Raw genomic sequence first — 15,489 nt, 5'->3', positions numbered from 1 at the left:
CTGCTGCCTCCACCAGCCATTCAGTCATTCTCATAAGACAGCAGCCCATCACCTGTTGCTAAGGAATATTGAATGGATTTCTGTGGATCACACTTGAGGGCTGAGAAGCAGACATTTTGCCAGACCATCCCCAGACCAGAGAGCCTGCTGAATTTACAATTCAGGGTCTAAGAGTGATTGCTCAGGTCCAGCTATGTCTTTCCGGGGCTCTGAACCCTCCTCTCCAGCAGGAAAAGCCAGGTTCATTTGTAACCATCTGTCCACCTGTGAAGAACCTTCCCTGGCTACTCAGCTGGTCATGCCCTGGGCACACCATGTTGATAAGAGACCTAGGAGGTGACTCCCATCCGATGCACCCTGCTGGGAGCGGGGCTCAGGGAGCTGTCCTGGCGGGGAAGGAGAGCTCCATCTGCAACAGGCAGGAAGGCTTCGCAGCAGTGAAGCTTTTCAGCAGGGTCAATTCCAAAAGAGCAATTTCTACCACCCCAGTTTTTAATCTGACCTTCAAAATCCTGCCTCCCCTGGCCCCTGCCTACCTTGTCACCTCAGAAACTGCTACTCTCTCCCTAGCATTTTGTGGTTTAATGACTTCAGATTGTTTGCAGTTCCCAGTATCACATACTGTTTTTTAGTTCTAGTTCTGTGACTCTTTGTTATCCCTCTGGATGGAACAACATGATCAGTCTTTTTTACCTAGTCACTTCCTAATAATTTATTCACATCAGGCCTCTATTCCTTTCCTGTTCTTACCTCTATGGTGGCATGAACATAAAATTCACTTAGTCATTCAACAAATCACATGCACACAAACACCACACAGCATTAGATAGTGTGCTAGGTGCTGGGCATGCAATTCTGAACCATGTAATACATGCATTCTGACATGTATTACTTTCCTGGTTTCCTCAGTCTAATGGAAGAGAATAATACTAACCAGGTAACCAGGCAGATGAAGGGGGAATTGTTGACTGTAGTGTGCACTAGGAAGACAAGGGAGAGGTTTTTTTTGAAGACATGGGCAAAAGCACCTGACTTCCCTCCCTTCTCCACTGTGGAGTGTGAGCTGCTCAAGGGCAAAAGTCTTGCCAGCTCTGTCTCTGTGTCCCCAGCACCCAGCACAATGCCTGATGGGGAGTTTGGGAGTTTCTGGAGTTGCCAGAATTAAGTCATGGGGACAGATGAAAGCTGGGCCAACAGCTTTGGGTGTTTGATGCAGAAGTGGTACATTGAGTGACGTAGTCTCCTTACATCTGCCCTCACTTGGGTGCAACTGTCTCTGAGTCTGGCACAGAGATGAAAATTTATGCCAGGAAGGAGGGACAAGAGCGTGGACAGCTGGGCAGACTCAGGATCACAGCCCTCAGGAGACGCCCTGCTGCAGTAAAAGGAACGTGATTCCAAGTGTCACGCGGGATTTCAGCCCCAGCTCTGAACTTCACCTCTGATGGAAGCTGGTGGGGCGAGTCGCTGAGCCCCTCTGAGCTTCACTTCCCTGAGCTCGAATTGCAAAATGGTACAAGTGAGAAAAATGTATGAATTGGTGGCAGTTTTACCCTCTGAAACCCTAAAGTGGCTTGGAGGAGTTGGCAACAGGGAGGGTGTCTGGTGCATTTTCAAAGAAGGGGGCAATTTTGTGCTAATTTCTTCTACTGACAGTTCATTTTACAAAGCAACAGCCTAACAAATCCTGGGGCCAATTAGCGTAAGGGAAACAATTGATCCTTGTACGCTGAGAGCTCGGCCCACCGCCTCAGTGGTTTGGTGGTGTATTTGGGGAATGCTGCACAGCACTAAATAGGAAATAATTGGATAGAAGCAGCTATAAATTGCATGGTGCCGCACTACACTCCAAGCTTCTGATGTAAGCAGCAAGGTCTGGCGGTAATAGGAAAAGTATTACTGGGTTTGCTATCCCACACAGAAAAGCAGAGCAAAGCTGGCAGGAACCAGGCCTGCGCCCCTCATTTTACAGATGGGCAAATGGAGGCTCACTGAGGGAGCCGAGGTCGGACCAGGCGCCCAGGATTTATCTCCATGACCATCTCCTGTAACCCTCGTCTCACCACCTTAGTGTCCTATAGAGTGGATAGAGAGGAGCATGCTCGCATCTAATATTGTTCAAACTCATTATCGTGACCTCTTACATAAAGGGATCTAGAGATTCAATGAAGATGACTCTAATGGTTCAGAGCTACTGGACCAAGATACTACAACTGGGCAACTGAAACTGCCAGAAATGTATTATCTCACGTGTCTGGAGCCCAGAAGTCCCAGATCCAAGGGTCTACAGGGTTGGTTCTGACTGGGCTGAGATGGACAATCTGCCCTGTGACTCTCACCCAGCTTCAGGTGGTTTGCTGACAGCCTGTGATATTGCTTGGCTTGTGGACACATCACCATGATCTCTTACAGGATGTCCATGTAGCACTCTCTCTACACACATATTTATTCAAATTTCCCCTTGAATCAAGACACCAGTTATATTGGGTTAGGAAGTGGAGGTTCACCTGCTCCAGTATGATCTCATCGTAAGTACATGTAACAGTGACAACTTAGATAACAAGAATATTTGAGCTAGAGGGCATGTGCCAAGGCAGGACACTAGCAGGCAGACCAGCATGATCTTACTAAATTGTCACCTGATTTAATGAAGTTATAGGTGAGGACACTAAGGCCCAGGGAAGCTAGGTACACTGTCCAAGGTACCACAAGTATCACTTAGCAGATTTGGATCTCGGGTACTGGCTTATGCCTACCCCAATTCACGTCTTTCCTCAGCGCCCTGGTGTCTTAATAGCTTCAAAGCCATTATTCTCCCTGCCGTCATTGCTCTCTACCTTACTTGATGCATGAAGACCCCAGGACTTCTCACTGCCACTCCAACATTCTTTCCACTGACTGCCTTGTAGTCAATTCACTCTTTTGCAAGTTTCTGTCTGGCATGCAAAACTTCATTGTGACCAAGGCAGAGGTTAATTTCAAACTGGTTATAACACAAAAAGTAATTTCCCATTAAATATAATGACCTCGTTTCTGCAGTGACTTGTGGCAAGACATGCTGTTTCATTTCCATTCAGCCACACTCATTTACCTACTTGCTACGATAATTTTACACCATGAGCTAAAATGTCCAAATCATTGGTTACATTTCTAAACACCTACAATGGTTATTAGGATTCTTCATGCAGAAAGAAACAGAAATAAAAATAAGAATTTTAGGAGAAGGAAAATCTAGGTCATTGAAGTGCATTCAAAACCGTATTCTAGTGCTCTGAAGCTGCCTGGAGCCAGCCATACCTAGGTGCAGTCCACAGTTTACCCTATCCACTATGTGACCTGAAGCAAGTGGCTTTACCCTTCTGTATGTCTCAGTTGCCTCAACAGTAAAAGTAGGGGAAATAATATGTAAGGTTGTTGGGTGAGTGAAATAGATGAGGCTTACATATGTCAAGAACTTAGCATAATGCTTAGCATTTAGTAGGAACTCTGGATACTGGGGGCACGGGTTGCATTAAGTCTGAATCTTTCTTTATGCATAGTTAGACAATATTCCAAGTTTGGGATCCCCCACCTCAGATATTCAGGAGTATAAATTGTTCCCATATTTATTCAACCTGAATTTGTTAAGAGGTTATTGTTGCAAGTAGAAGTTTGTTGGCTGATATTTATCCATGCTGACCGTGGGGATACAGAAAAGGACACAGGAACCCTGAAGCTGTCTCTAAGCACACACATCTTCTTAAAGATCCCTCATGTTTTGGAGCAATAGTGGCCCAGGTGGACGTGTTGAAGGCCTTTTGTCTCCTGCTGACTCTCAGGGATGTCACTGAGGGTATGGTGCCTTGGTTTCTCCTGTTCTCATAGAGAGGGTGAGAAAGTAGAAGTCCAGAAAGGAGCAGTCTCAGATATATTTTTTTCTAACTTATTATCTTAAAGATGTTCAAACCCCAAATTTCAAAGACTAATTGTAAAACTTAACCTTTTGCCATATTTGCTTTCTCTGACTCTCTCCATGGGTTAAGAGATCAATAGATAGACAGCTGGATGATAAATAGCTATATTAGATGTGCTTGTGGCTCCTGGCGTTTCATTTCTTCTAGGCCCTTTGAGCAAATGGTGATGGGAATATGTATATTATTAATCATGAGTTCACATTGATATTTTAAATTTCACATTGCAGGATTACTTCTTGACTTTTTGTAATATGTATGTCTCCTTTTGTTCTTTCACTGAAAGTCTTGCTTTTTAACAACAGTGTATTTATGTATTTGCTTTATCCTAATATATACCCAAAGCTGCTTCAAAATTGTAATTCCAATATTAATCGCTACTGGTGATAAACCAGGTGTACCCCTGCCCACTAAGGACACTTGCTCAAAACCTAGGTCAACCTCGTCCTACTTGGGGAGAGGTCACTTGTTTTCTCCTATGGTAGTCATAATGATTATCACTGCATTGCTTAGAAATCCTTTGGTCACAAGCCATAGAAAATTCACCTCAAAAAAGTCTTAAGCTACAGAAGGAATTTGCTGATTTCCATAACTGAAAACTCATGGTTAAATTTTCAGAAATGACAGGATCCTGGTTCTTAGATGACAAAGTTAAGTTGGAAACAGTAAGTTCATTTATTTTTCTGGGAACCTGACTTCTTTTTTTCCTGCCCCTGCTTGCTTGCTAGCTTGCTTGCACGCGCGTGCTTTCTCTTCTCTTCTCTTCTCTTCTCTTCTCTTCTCTTCTCTTCTCTTCTCTTCTCTTCTCTTCTCTTCTCTTCTCTTCTCTTCTCTTCTCTTCTCTTCTCTCTCTCTCTCTCTCTCTCTCTCTCTCTCTCTCTCTCTCACACACACACACACACACACACACACACATCACCTCTTGCAGACTATTACCTTTACAGTTCCCAGGAAGGTCTCACCTATGCCTTTGAACATTGCATAATGTTGATGCTTGAATACCATATAATGTCATCGTTAGATAATGTTGTCATCAGACTGCGAATATTAAACTCAGTTGACTGGGAGAAAATCCAAAAGTTAAGAGCCTTCCCACCATTCACCAGATGTGTTACTAGACAGGTTAAGTGGTTCTCCTCACAGCCCTATGTGGATGGGACCATTCCTGTCTTACAGATCAAGAAACAGGTTCAGTGAGATAAGGTGACTTGCCCATAGCCATAGAGTCATGGAGGATGAACATCTTCCCCTCACACTACATTCTTTCTGGAATGTGGATAGGACTGCAAACTATGCAAACTATTCTGAGCATTTAGCTACAGTGGGAGCCCTCGCTGCACACGCGCCCCCCCCCCACATACACACATATACACATATCTGGTTGGTGTTGGAGAGCCTGGCTGCATCCTACTCCTCTTAGTCCCTGGGGAGCCTTCTTTGCAGAATGAGTGGTAGTTTTAATGGAAGAGGAAGGTCAGTTCAACCTGTTAACAACTTTGATTATGCTACAGCGGCATCCCTTCTTGTGGGTGTGGGATTTTGACTGAACCCCAGTATTAAGAAACTAATACCAAAACCAGTTTCCCTGTTTAAAGTGGTTTTTATGTCTCCTGAGCAGACATCTGCTTTGGTGTCACTTTGGTGATTACTAACTGATTAAGCACACCTGACTCCACTTTGCCTGTTAGACAAATTTCAACCCAAATCACAGGTCTGGGATGCTTTCAGCTCGTTAACAAGTGCATCTCCCGATTTTCAGGCAAGGGCTTCACGTACATTTTTCCAGTTCTGTGTGTTAATAACATATATTTAGAGAGCTGCTAAGAAGCTGTTTTTTATAGCTACTATTCTGTTATGCAACTTAAAAAGGAGTTTTGCAAATGTTGAGACTAAAAAGAACATGATTATTTACTGCCTCCCACCTCCTCATTTTAATTGACAAGGAAACAAAGACCTAGAGAGGAAAACAGATAAAAAACTAGTGGAGTTAGAGCCAGGATCAGGGACAATCTTGGATCCAGGATGCTATTGACAGATTCATTCTTTCATTTAAAAACAGTTACTGACCAATTCATAGAGACAGAAAGTAAAATGGTGATTACCAGGAGCTGGGGAGAGGGATTCTGGGAGTTGTTAATGGTACAGGGTGTCAGTACCCCATGTCCACCCCCATGGAAAAGTCCAGGGAGCTCAGAGGACCTGTGGCTGGCACAGGAACCTGTGTTCTGCTGGAAAGTCAGGACAGCTTTCAAGAAGAGACATTGGTACTAAGGATTGAATCTGGATGAGTGCTTTTTCTCTGAGGTATGTGTAGATCAGCATGGACACATACCTCAGGTGAGAGCCCAGTGCATTTGAGGGATAGAGACCAGGTGGCATTAAGCAAGGGGACTCTAGAGAGAATCCTTATTCTAAGAGACACAGGAAGACTTTGGTGTGTTTTAGGTACTAGAAAGACTCGCTTGAATTGGCCAGACTTTTTCTCAGTCTCTTCCTACTTAGTATGACTCTCAGAGTGAGTGAGTGGGGACTGAGGCTGTTGCAATAATTCAGGATGGAAATAATGGCTGCCTGACCTGACTGCTGGTGATGGAGAGGGAGAGGAGTGGACAATGTGGAAAATATCTGAGAGGCAAAACTGACAAGTCTTGGTTATGGGCATGAGAATGAAGGAAACTGAATGGGTTCAAGAATGGCTTATATATGTCGATAGATGACATTACAGGCACTATATTCAAATATGAAAGAATGTAGTGTAGCAAAAATTCCATTTTTTAAATCACTAGCAATTCCATCACTCAAAAAAAAGAGAACCCTTCATATTGTATTGATGGATTTCCAAACTTATAGATATGCCTATTTTTTCATAAAATACAGTATCATATTGAACATGCTATTTTGTAATATGCTTTTGATTTCACTCAATGGGGTGTCAAGAATTTATTTCTGTAGCAAAATATAACTACTTCTACAAATGATTTTTTTCCATACTATATACTATTTCATCCTATATCAGAATGCATTTTCTTCAACTACTCAGCTAATGCCCCACAGTTTGGACATTTCTAATTTCTCACTATTCTAACAGCACTGCGGGGAATATCTTATATCTAAATCTTTGTCCGTGTGTTACATTATTTCTGGATAATTAAATCCCTACGAGAGGAATCATAGGGTCAGTTTATGCATGTCTTTAAGGCTTTGAAACATACAGTCAACCAAGCCCTCCCGTGAAGCTGCACCAAATCATATCTGTGCTGATAACAAAAAATCCCCTTCCTGCACTGGGGCTGTGGCTCAGAGGTAGAGCGCTCACCTAGCATGAGTGAGGCATTCAGTTCAATCCTCAGTACCACATAAAGTAAAATAAAGGCCTTGTGTCCACCTATAACTAAAAAATACATATTTAAGAAAAAATACCCTTCCTGACTGACACCAGCCCTCTCCACGTGCCCTGCCCTGCCCTAGGACTTTATGTACACTAACATATTAATCCTCCCAATAGCACAAGGTGAGAGATGCTGTACTTATCCCTGTGACATGTGGCAAACCAGTATGCAGGAAAATATTTCCCCACACTTAATCAACAGTATATTATCCTTTTTTCCGTCTTCATTCTATTGGGGAAAATGGCACCTAATTTCTATCTGATGTACTTTATGTGCATTGGTTCGATATTTCCAACAACATTATGGGCTCCATATTGTTCTTTGTGTTACGTAGAACGGGGGAAGAAGTCTAAGAAAGGTAGAAAGATGGACTCAGCTGCACATCGGAGAGATGGTAGAGCCCCGCATTCTCTTTGGCTCCACAATCCTTCTCTTTCCTCTGCTATCACACCACCTCTTCAGCTAGAGCCTGGGTTATTTGGAAGCTTGCTCTTGTTTTTAAGTAATACCTTCTAGAAAATTTCAACATGGCAACCAGGGAACAATTCCCTCTGACCTGCTCCATTTGGCATCCGATAATGGGTACCTGGGGGCTGGTGCAGAGGTCACCTCCTTACCTTGCTGGCACTGCCATGTAGCAAAGGCATCCTAAAATATGTGAGCAAAGAGAAAGACCTTTATAATAAGCCCAGGCCTCCCTTTGTCTTGTGAGGGTTTAACTACTGTAATTGCTTGCAGTGTGAAGTACTGTATTTTGCATGTATCTATTTTTATTCTATGTCTGTCTCCACTTATCTGCTTTTCTGTTGTGTTTTGTTTTTTGTTAACTCACTTGAATCCTAGTGAGTATTTTTTTCCTGTGAATAGTATTGCCTTAGGAAAGCCTGCATGCACCATACACACACACACACACACACACACACACACACACACACACACACAATCATCATATGAAGGCTAAACAGGGTAGAATTTATTCTTTAAAAATAGCTAATGGTGAAGTCTGCGGCAGATGACTCTCTAATCCATACTGTATTTAATTGGCTGTATTGAACCATACTACAAATTAAGTCGTCTCTGTAATTTATTCTGTCAGACAGTAACCCTCCAAACAATTTGATACTTCATTTAAACATTGGTAAATGGCTCATGGAAATGCAAAGAAAAAAGATTTAATGATGATCAGATAAGAAACCCTCTGTTCACAGAATGACTCCTATGTGAATTGTCATGAATTAACCCAATTCATTTGCTCAATGAACATTTATTGAGCACCTACTTTGTGTAGCACACATCGCAAGATGGCTCAGCCCTTCCTTCTGTCCTTCTTGCCCCCTTCCCTTCTCACCTCCTTCTTTCCTTAAGAAGGAAATCATTAAGTACCATTTCTCATTCAAAGAGAATAATATTAGATACTGAGGTATGATTTAGGAGAGCCAGACATGGATCTTACTCTGAAAGGTCTAACATTCCCAAAATAGAAAATGTCTGCACAGATGTTGTCCATGATGTCCCTGGTAGGATCCGGGTGCCTTTGCACACTGCTTTGTTTCCTAACTAGAATGCTCTTTCCTCCCTTTTTTCCTGGGGACTTCCCATTTATTATTGGAGACTCAGTTTCAGGTCACCTCCTTTGTCTTCCCTGGTGCCTCTCCACATTCCTGCTGAGCCTGTATGACATGCTGTGTACACCTCTAATGGAAAGCTTGTCATGTTACATTGTGGGTGCCAGTTTCATTGCCTGCCTATCTTGGAAGAGTGCATGCTTCCTGAGGAAGGGGCTATGTTTCAAGTCTCTGTATAGATGCAACACACAGCACAGGGCCTGGAACATAATAGGCCCTTAGTGGATACATACGACATGAGCGACTGGATGAGTGGATAAATCTGAAACGAATTTAAGAAGGGCAAAACATCATACCTAGAAGGACAAGCACATGCCATAGGCTCGAGGAATGAGAGTTATTACTGCAGGGGATTGGGAGGGTTCCTGGCTGAGCAGGATGTGGAAGCTAAGCCTTGGAGCCTAGGTATGACACAGATGTGTGTGTGGTATGGTTATGCGTATAGATAGGGAAACACGGGACAAGAGGGAGGAGGGCAGGGTGGGCAGGTGCAAACCCAGAGAGCTCCTCAAGTTATTTGCAGTGCAGGTTACCAGAAGTCCACATGTGGGAGGGAGGTCAGACTGAATGCCTGGATGGTCTTTGGAATTCTTTAATTCTTTGGTGGCAACTTTTATCTTACAGTGTAAGCAGGAGGACTCAGAACAGGAATAAGTAACACTGCAACACTGCGGTCTGTCTGTCTGTCTCCCATACCCACTCCGCCATTCCTTTTTTAGTACTGGGGATTGAACCCAGAGGCTCTCTACCACTGATCTATATCCTATTCCTTTTAATTGCCAAGGCTCACCTTGAACCTGTGATCCTCCTGCCTCAGCATCCTGAGTCACTGGGATTACCTGCTTTAATTTTTTATAGTATTTTAATATCCAGACTGTTTTTCAACAAGAAACTGTTTTCAACAAGAAACATACCAAAGTTTGCCTTTCTTCTCTCCTGTCCTGCTCTGCTTCTGGCTCTCCTGCCTTCACCACCTCCAGAACAGCCTGCCAGGCTCTAGGACTCCCTGTGGAAGCACTCCTCCATGGCCTAATCTCCCATGATAAATCTCCTTTTGGGCCTTGGCTGCTCAGCAGGTATCACTGAAAGAAAGAGGTCAATACAGCATAACCTGGAATCCCTCTTGGGAACTAGAGGTAAACTTATGGGCCATACAACCTTAACTTGCTCTTTAAGCCACCTGTAGACCTTTACCCTAAACCTTCATATGTAAGACTCTCCTGGACCTCAGATGCCTGCTGAAATCCTCAGCAGCCTCTTCTACCTGTGGCCCATTTCTCCCTGTTCTCCTTCCCTGTCCCTACTGGTCAGGGGATCATCTCTGTTGTTGGACTAGGGAGCTAGGAGTCTGGGGAAAGGAGGCCTCGATTCTATACAATTGTATTTCCTTCCTGTATTGTCATCCTGAGTAGGAAAGAAAAGGCCTGGATTTGGTTCTGGTTCTGCCAGTACATTCTCTGGCCCTCCGTTCAATCATAAGTAAAGTCAAGAATTGAACTATGTAACACTGAATGCTCCTTCTGGCTCCAACTGTTCTTTGATTGTGCTGATACAATCTTCTTGAAGACATGGGGCAATTTTGAGGCTCAGTGAACAAGTATTTGCACAATGCTTTGAGTTGCTAAAATGAATGCGATAATACAACTGTGGGATGAGCAGAATTCGAGTGTATTTGTATTTCCAAGCATCTATATTATGTCTGCATGGTTAAGGTCAGAGAAAGTGAAGACATATCCCTTCACTGACTGTTGCTTTCCGAATGAATGAGACACTTGCAGAGCAATCCTTTTAAACATGTCATAAAATTAACTATGGAAAGAGATAATGTTACAAATATCTTTAAGCACTTCACGCGTCCACACCCACAGCTACACTTCGAAAGGCAATATTAGGTATCATCAGGCATTAAAAATGTTTTGATTTTAAAACACTTAATGAGGATTCCCAGATAAATTAAAACATCTCCATCTGCTGTCTTGCATAGTAGGTGATATTTTACCATTGCAGAATCATCTGTAAATCTAATTCCACCAGGAAGGCTTCTAATCACAGTTTAATTTTAGAGCAATATTCCACTTGGCAATCAATAAGGCACTGTCGTCAAACTTTGATTTAATAGGAGACGTGGATAACATTTTCCACATTATGCAGTGAGAAATACTTTCAGGAAAGGGAGAGATGAAAAGAAAGTCTTTGTCCCTCACTTCCCGCTGCCACATACCATAGTAGCTCACAAAAGCTTATAAATCAATGCCCCCATGGTGTGTGAATATAAATCTCATCAATTTTACATCATTAGCACCATGAAAAAGCTACTGCTCTTGGAACAGTTTTCCTCTACCAGCTAAATATGTCCTCTGGATAAAACAAAAAATAAGCAGATCCTGATTATTTTGCTAACAAAATGCTTCCTCCTTCACCAGCTTTGTTTGTGTCAAAGTTTGTTAGAATTATACACTCATCTTATTGTCACTTGAGGGACTAGGGTGATGGGACATCACTGTAAGAGTGATGTCCAGTGGGCAACCCCGTGTATGTGTTGTAGGGGACAGACAAGGCAGGGCACCGAAGAAAGCAGGAAACAGTTTTATTTGTCTGCAGCCAAGTTCAGAGGGCACAGCTTTCACTGTAATCCATTAATTTCCTGAACCCCAAGTTCAGGTAGTTTCAGAACTTTATACCCAGCATGTAAGGAAAAGGGCTTAGAAGTTCAGTCTGCAGAAGTTCACATAAAAGCAGCTTTTTCTTTCACTGTTCTGGGCAAGTTAACCCTTCAACACCTGAGAAGGGGAGAGCTTCCCCACTTTCCTTCCTCCCCCTGCCAGCTGTTACCATGGCGCCCAATTGGTAACATTTCTTTTCTTAGAAATGTAGACATCTCTGTGAAGCCCCAGCTCAAGGCCAGAGGGCCTTGTTGAAGGATTTGTCTTTTTTTAAAATCACATTTTGCATTTGCAAACATACTTCTACAAACTACTATACTGGATAAATGTTTGTGAAAAACTAGTAAAGGGGCATTCTGCACCTGAAGTGCTGATTTCTTCCAGGCCACTGGCCAAGTAAAATAGAGCAACAGGGAAAGAGTAAGTTTACCTACATTGAACTCTTTTGTAGAGACTTTTTTGCTGATAGTCCTAAAATCGATTATGGTGAAGATTTCTGGAGAAGCTTAGTTAAGATTTTCTGTGGAGAAAGGGGTGCCACTACATATGAAGTCAAGCAAAGAGTTCTAAAGAGTTCTGGGTGAGGTGAAAAACATTCAGGACCTGGACAGTTAAGGCAAAGGCAGGCATTTCTGCTACAGCAGATGGCCCATGTGGTCCGAAGCCCACTAAGATTGCAATGTATGGGGGAATAGACATTTGGGAAGGTCTGTGGTCTAAATCTAAGGAGTTGACCATCAAGAAAGGCAGAATCCCTACACCCAGAAGCTGGCTTTAAGGAAGGAGCTCCTAATAGCTTAAAGGATATGGGGAGATGAAACAGGACCCTACAGAATCTTTCCTGTCTCCTCTGGTGGTTCCCAGTGTTTTCATAACTAACTTCCTTAGGGTTACATTTCTCCCTCCCTTCTAGAATTCAGTAATGGGAAAGATTTTGTTCCCCAGAAAACTGCATTTAAAGCATTAATTTTCCTACTTTGACTATTTAAACTATAATTTTGCAAACTTGAGCTAAGAAATATAACCAACAATAAGGAGATATAATTCCAGATACGCTTGTTTTTATTTGCATGCACAAAGAAATCTGTAGCCTTATTAGGAATCATTATAAATTTCTGTTCATCCTTTTGAGTTTCTGAAATTTGCTTGGGGCTTCTTTTTATTGCCTTTAATAAGCCCTGTTGATCAAGAGCTTGGGGGTAGGAGCCTTTGATGTGATGTACACTTCTCATTTGCTCAAGGAATAAACTCAGGTCCAGAGAGGGAGAGTCAGTGCTTTGTGTCCACACCGTAGTGAGCATTCAAGCATCTTGATATCCAATATAATTAAAAGCCCCTTCATAGGGGCTTTACCATGCTACAAGCCTCCAAAAGCATCTCTAAGCTTTTATATGGTACTATTTAATAAAGATTGCTCTAAAAGATTTAATCTAGGAAAATAACCATAAAGATTACCATCACCTAACAGGATGGTGAACATTGTTTGTTGAGGCTCAAGTAATAAAGTCAGGAAGGTCAATTTCAAAAGAATTTCAAATTATTGATCGTCAATCCCAGTTTACTTTAGTTCCACAGCTATGGTTACTAGCATGACAGATACCAGGAAGACAGAGTCTGCTGGGACAGACAGACAAGGAGTCAAGTAGACATATCAGAGCAAGATGACCCAGAAAAGCAGGAAACCCAGGGGTTCCTGTATGAGGAATCCATCAAGAGTTTCAGCCTCCCTGAAGTTCTGTGGAAACACAAGAGAGGGAGGGAGTTATCCGCTGGGGAGAGAAGGCTCACCTTGTTTAGGGATCTTTCATAGAGAGGTGGTACCATTTCAAGTGGCCATTGAAAGAGAATGAGGACTTGGGTAGGTAGGTAAAAGAAATTTGCAAAGATCAACCTATACACAACCCTACCTCTATCCCAAATGGTGACTTTAGATAAAGAAAAAAAAAAATCTACTCCTCAACAGTATATCACCAACATCCAGGAAAGTGTCGTAGCCATGCAAAGCTACAGCTATGAATATTAATGGTACCCCCGGGATCATTCAGGTACATCCTCTGCCACACCATGCAGAAGCCAAGGTTTGCAAGCGTTAACCACCAAACTGAAGGTCTGACTGGGCTGCATTGCAAAGACAGCTCAGCAGAAGCATAGCCACTGAATTAGACAGGGTGACATCATCCCCACCAATGCTCATTCAGCACATGCACATTCCTGCTTCTCTCTCTGGTCACAACATTGAGACCATGGAGGAGGACCTCCATCGCCCAAGGATAGACAGGTCTTTTTCCTTCTGTCTGGACCACACAGCTTTTCCAAAGCCCTCTGGGCCTGCTCACACCTAGCTGAAGGGCCTCTCTTACCAATCAACAACTTGAAGGGAAATTTCCCTGAAATGTGATCTTTGTTTTGTTTCTGATAGGCCCTTCAGCATCATCATGCTGTTCATGAAATTTCCTACATCGCAAAGGACATCACAGACCACCGGGCCTTTGGATACGTTTGTGGGAAGGAAGGGAATCACAGATTTGTGGCCATAAAAACAGCCCAGGCGGTAAGTATTCCTGTCCCAGCCCAGTGTCCTTCTTGGCAGCTCTGGGGGACCACAGCATCCACCCTGTTGCTTTTCTAAAATCTACTCTGCTGTGTGACCAAGTGATGAGTCACCACCAGAAGCTGATCCTCAGATGCCCACCTAGAAGAATAGCCTTGGAGCAAGAACTCTAACTCATACCCATTCAGTAATTTTATTTTATTTTTTTCCTAATGGGTATTTCCTAATGACTAATTATTTTCCTTTCTGATTAAGCTAGGTAGAGGCATGCATATAAGTAAGCTTGCTTGTGTTCATAGCCTATTTTATAAAGAAAATAAGAGAAAACAAATAACTGTTTTGCATAAGGTCTGCCCTAATTTTATTATATTCGAATTCACTAATAAATAAAAGCAGTGCCTTTTATGCTTATGATTATTATGAATTTGCAAATATAATGAGCTGAAGAAATGAACTTTAGCCTATATGCAATTTGCTAAACCAATATAAACAAGGTAGAATTAATTAAAAATGGAATGCTTTCAGTTTAATAGAAAAATGAAGCGCTGCGGGTCGTAGCCACAAAAACAAAAATTGGTGGCTTGCAGCTCAGTATGGATCCCTTGTTAACGCGCTTACCACTTTCACTCCAGGCTGAACCTGTTATTCTGGACTTGAGAGATCTCTTTCAACTCATTTACGAATTGAAGCAAAGAGAAGAATTGGAAAAGAAGGCACAAAAAGATAAGCAGTGTGAGCAAGCCGTGTACCAGGTACACCTATGAGTTTGTCCTGATGCTGGAGAAGATTGGGGCTTAAAATAAACTGAAGTGAAAACTGACAGCCAGGCCTTCTGCTGCTGCCAAGCAGAAATAAACAAAGATGAAAGGTTCCTGCGTAAATTACAGTCACCCAATGCCAGCCGTTAGAAATGATCCCTTATTCTCTGAAACTCAAGATGTGTTAGAGAAAGTGAAATCTTTAATCCAGAGGAGGATTTCAGGGGAAGAGGACAAAAGACCCACAGTTGCTTTTACTATTTGTTGTTAAAGAAGTGGGTGGGGTGGGGTGGGGAGGGGGCTTTGGAGTTCTGCCGTTTTCTCTGTGTTTTCTACATTAATGATCCACCAGTATATCCTACCCAGAGCTGGTTTCTCTGCTGTCCTGTAATTTCTGAATACAATCTCACGTCTTTTTCTTTATGCCCTCTGCTTTTTGCCCTCCTTCCCCTCACTGTGATAGACAATTTTGGAAGAGGATGTTGAAGATCCTGTGTACCAGGTAAATTCTGCTACGAGTCGGAGTTTTAGGTTCTACAGGGGCTTTGCCTGT

The 15,489-nt window shown here is 42.6% G+C and overlaps 1 protein-coding gene across 3 annotated transcripts in view; it reads left to right on the top strand.

The window, feature by feature from the left end:
• The window catches only part of Dab1 (DAB adaptor protein 1), a 268,808-nt gene that overhangs the window by 197,160 nt on the left and 56,159 nt on the right, over nucleotides 1–15,489 (top strand). For all 3 annotated transcript variants that reach the window (XM_026382470.2, XM_026382466.2, XM_077791440.1), the window contains exons 4-6: nucleotides 14,047–14,178; nucleotides 14,811–14,930; nucleotides 15,400–15,438. In XM_026382470.2, the coding sequence (XP_026238255.1) occupies nucleotides 14,047–14,178; nucleotides 14,811–14,930; nucleotides 15,400–15,438 (291 nt within the window). The remainder of the gene's footprint in view (nucleotides 1–14,046; nucleotides 14,179–14,810; nucleotides 14,931–15,399; nucleotides 15,439–15,489) is intronic.

The sequence above is a fragment of the Urocitellus parryii genome, chromosome 11, assembly GCF_045843805.1.
Source record: "Urocitellus parryii isolate mUroPar1 chromosome 11, mUroPar1.hap1, whole genome shotgun sequence".
Lineage (NCBI taxonomy): Eukaryota > Metazoa > Chordata > Mammalia > Rodentia > Sciuridae > Urocitellus > Urocitellus parryii.
Note: the sequence above shows the minus strand (reverse complement) of the source record. Positions and strands in the feature narration are given on the sequence as shown.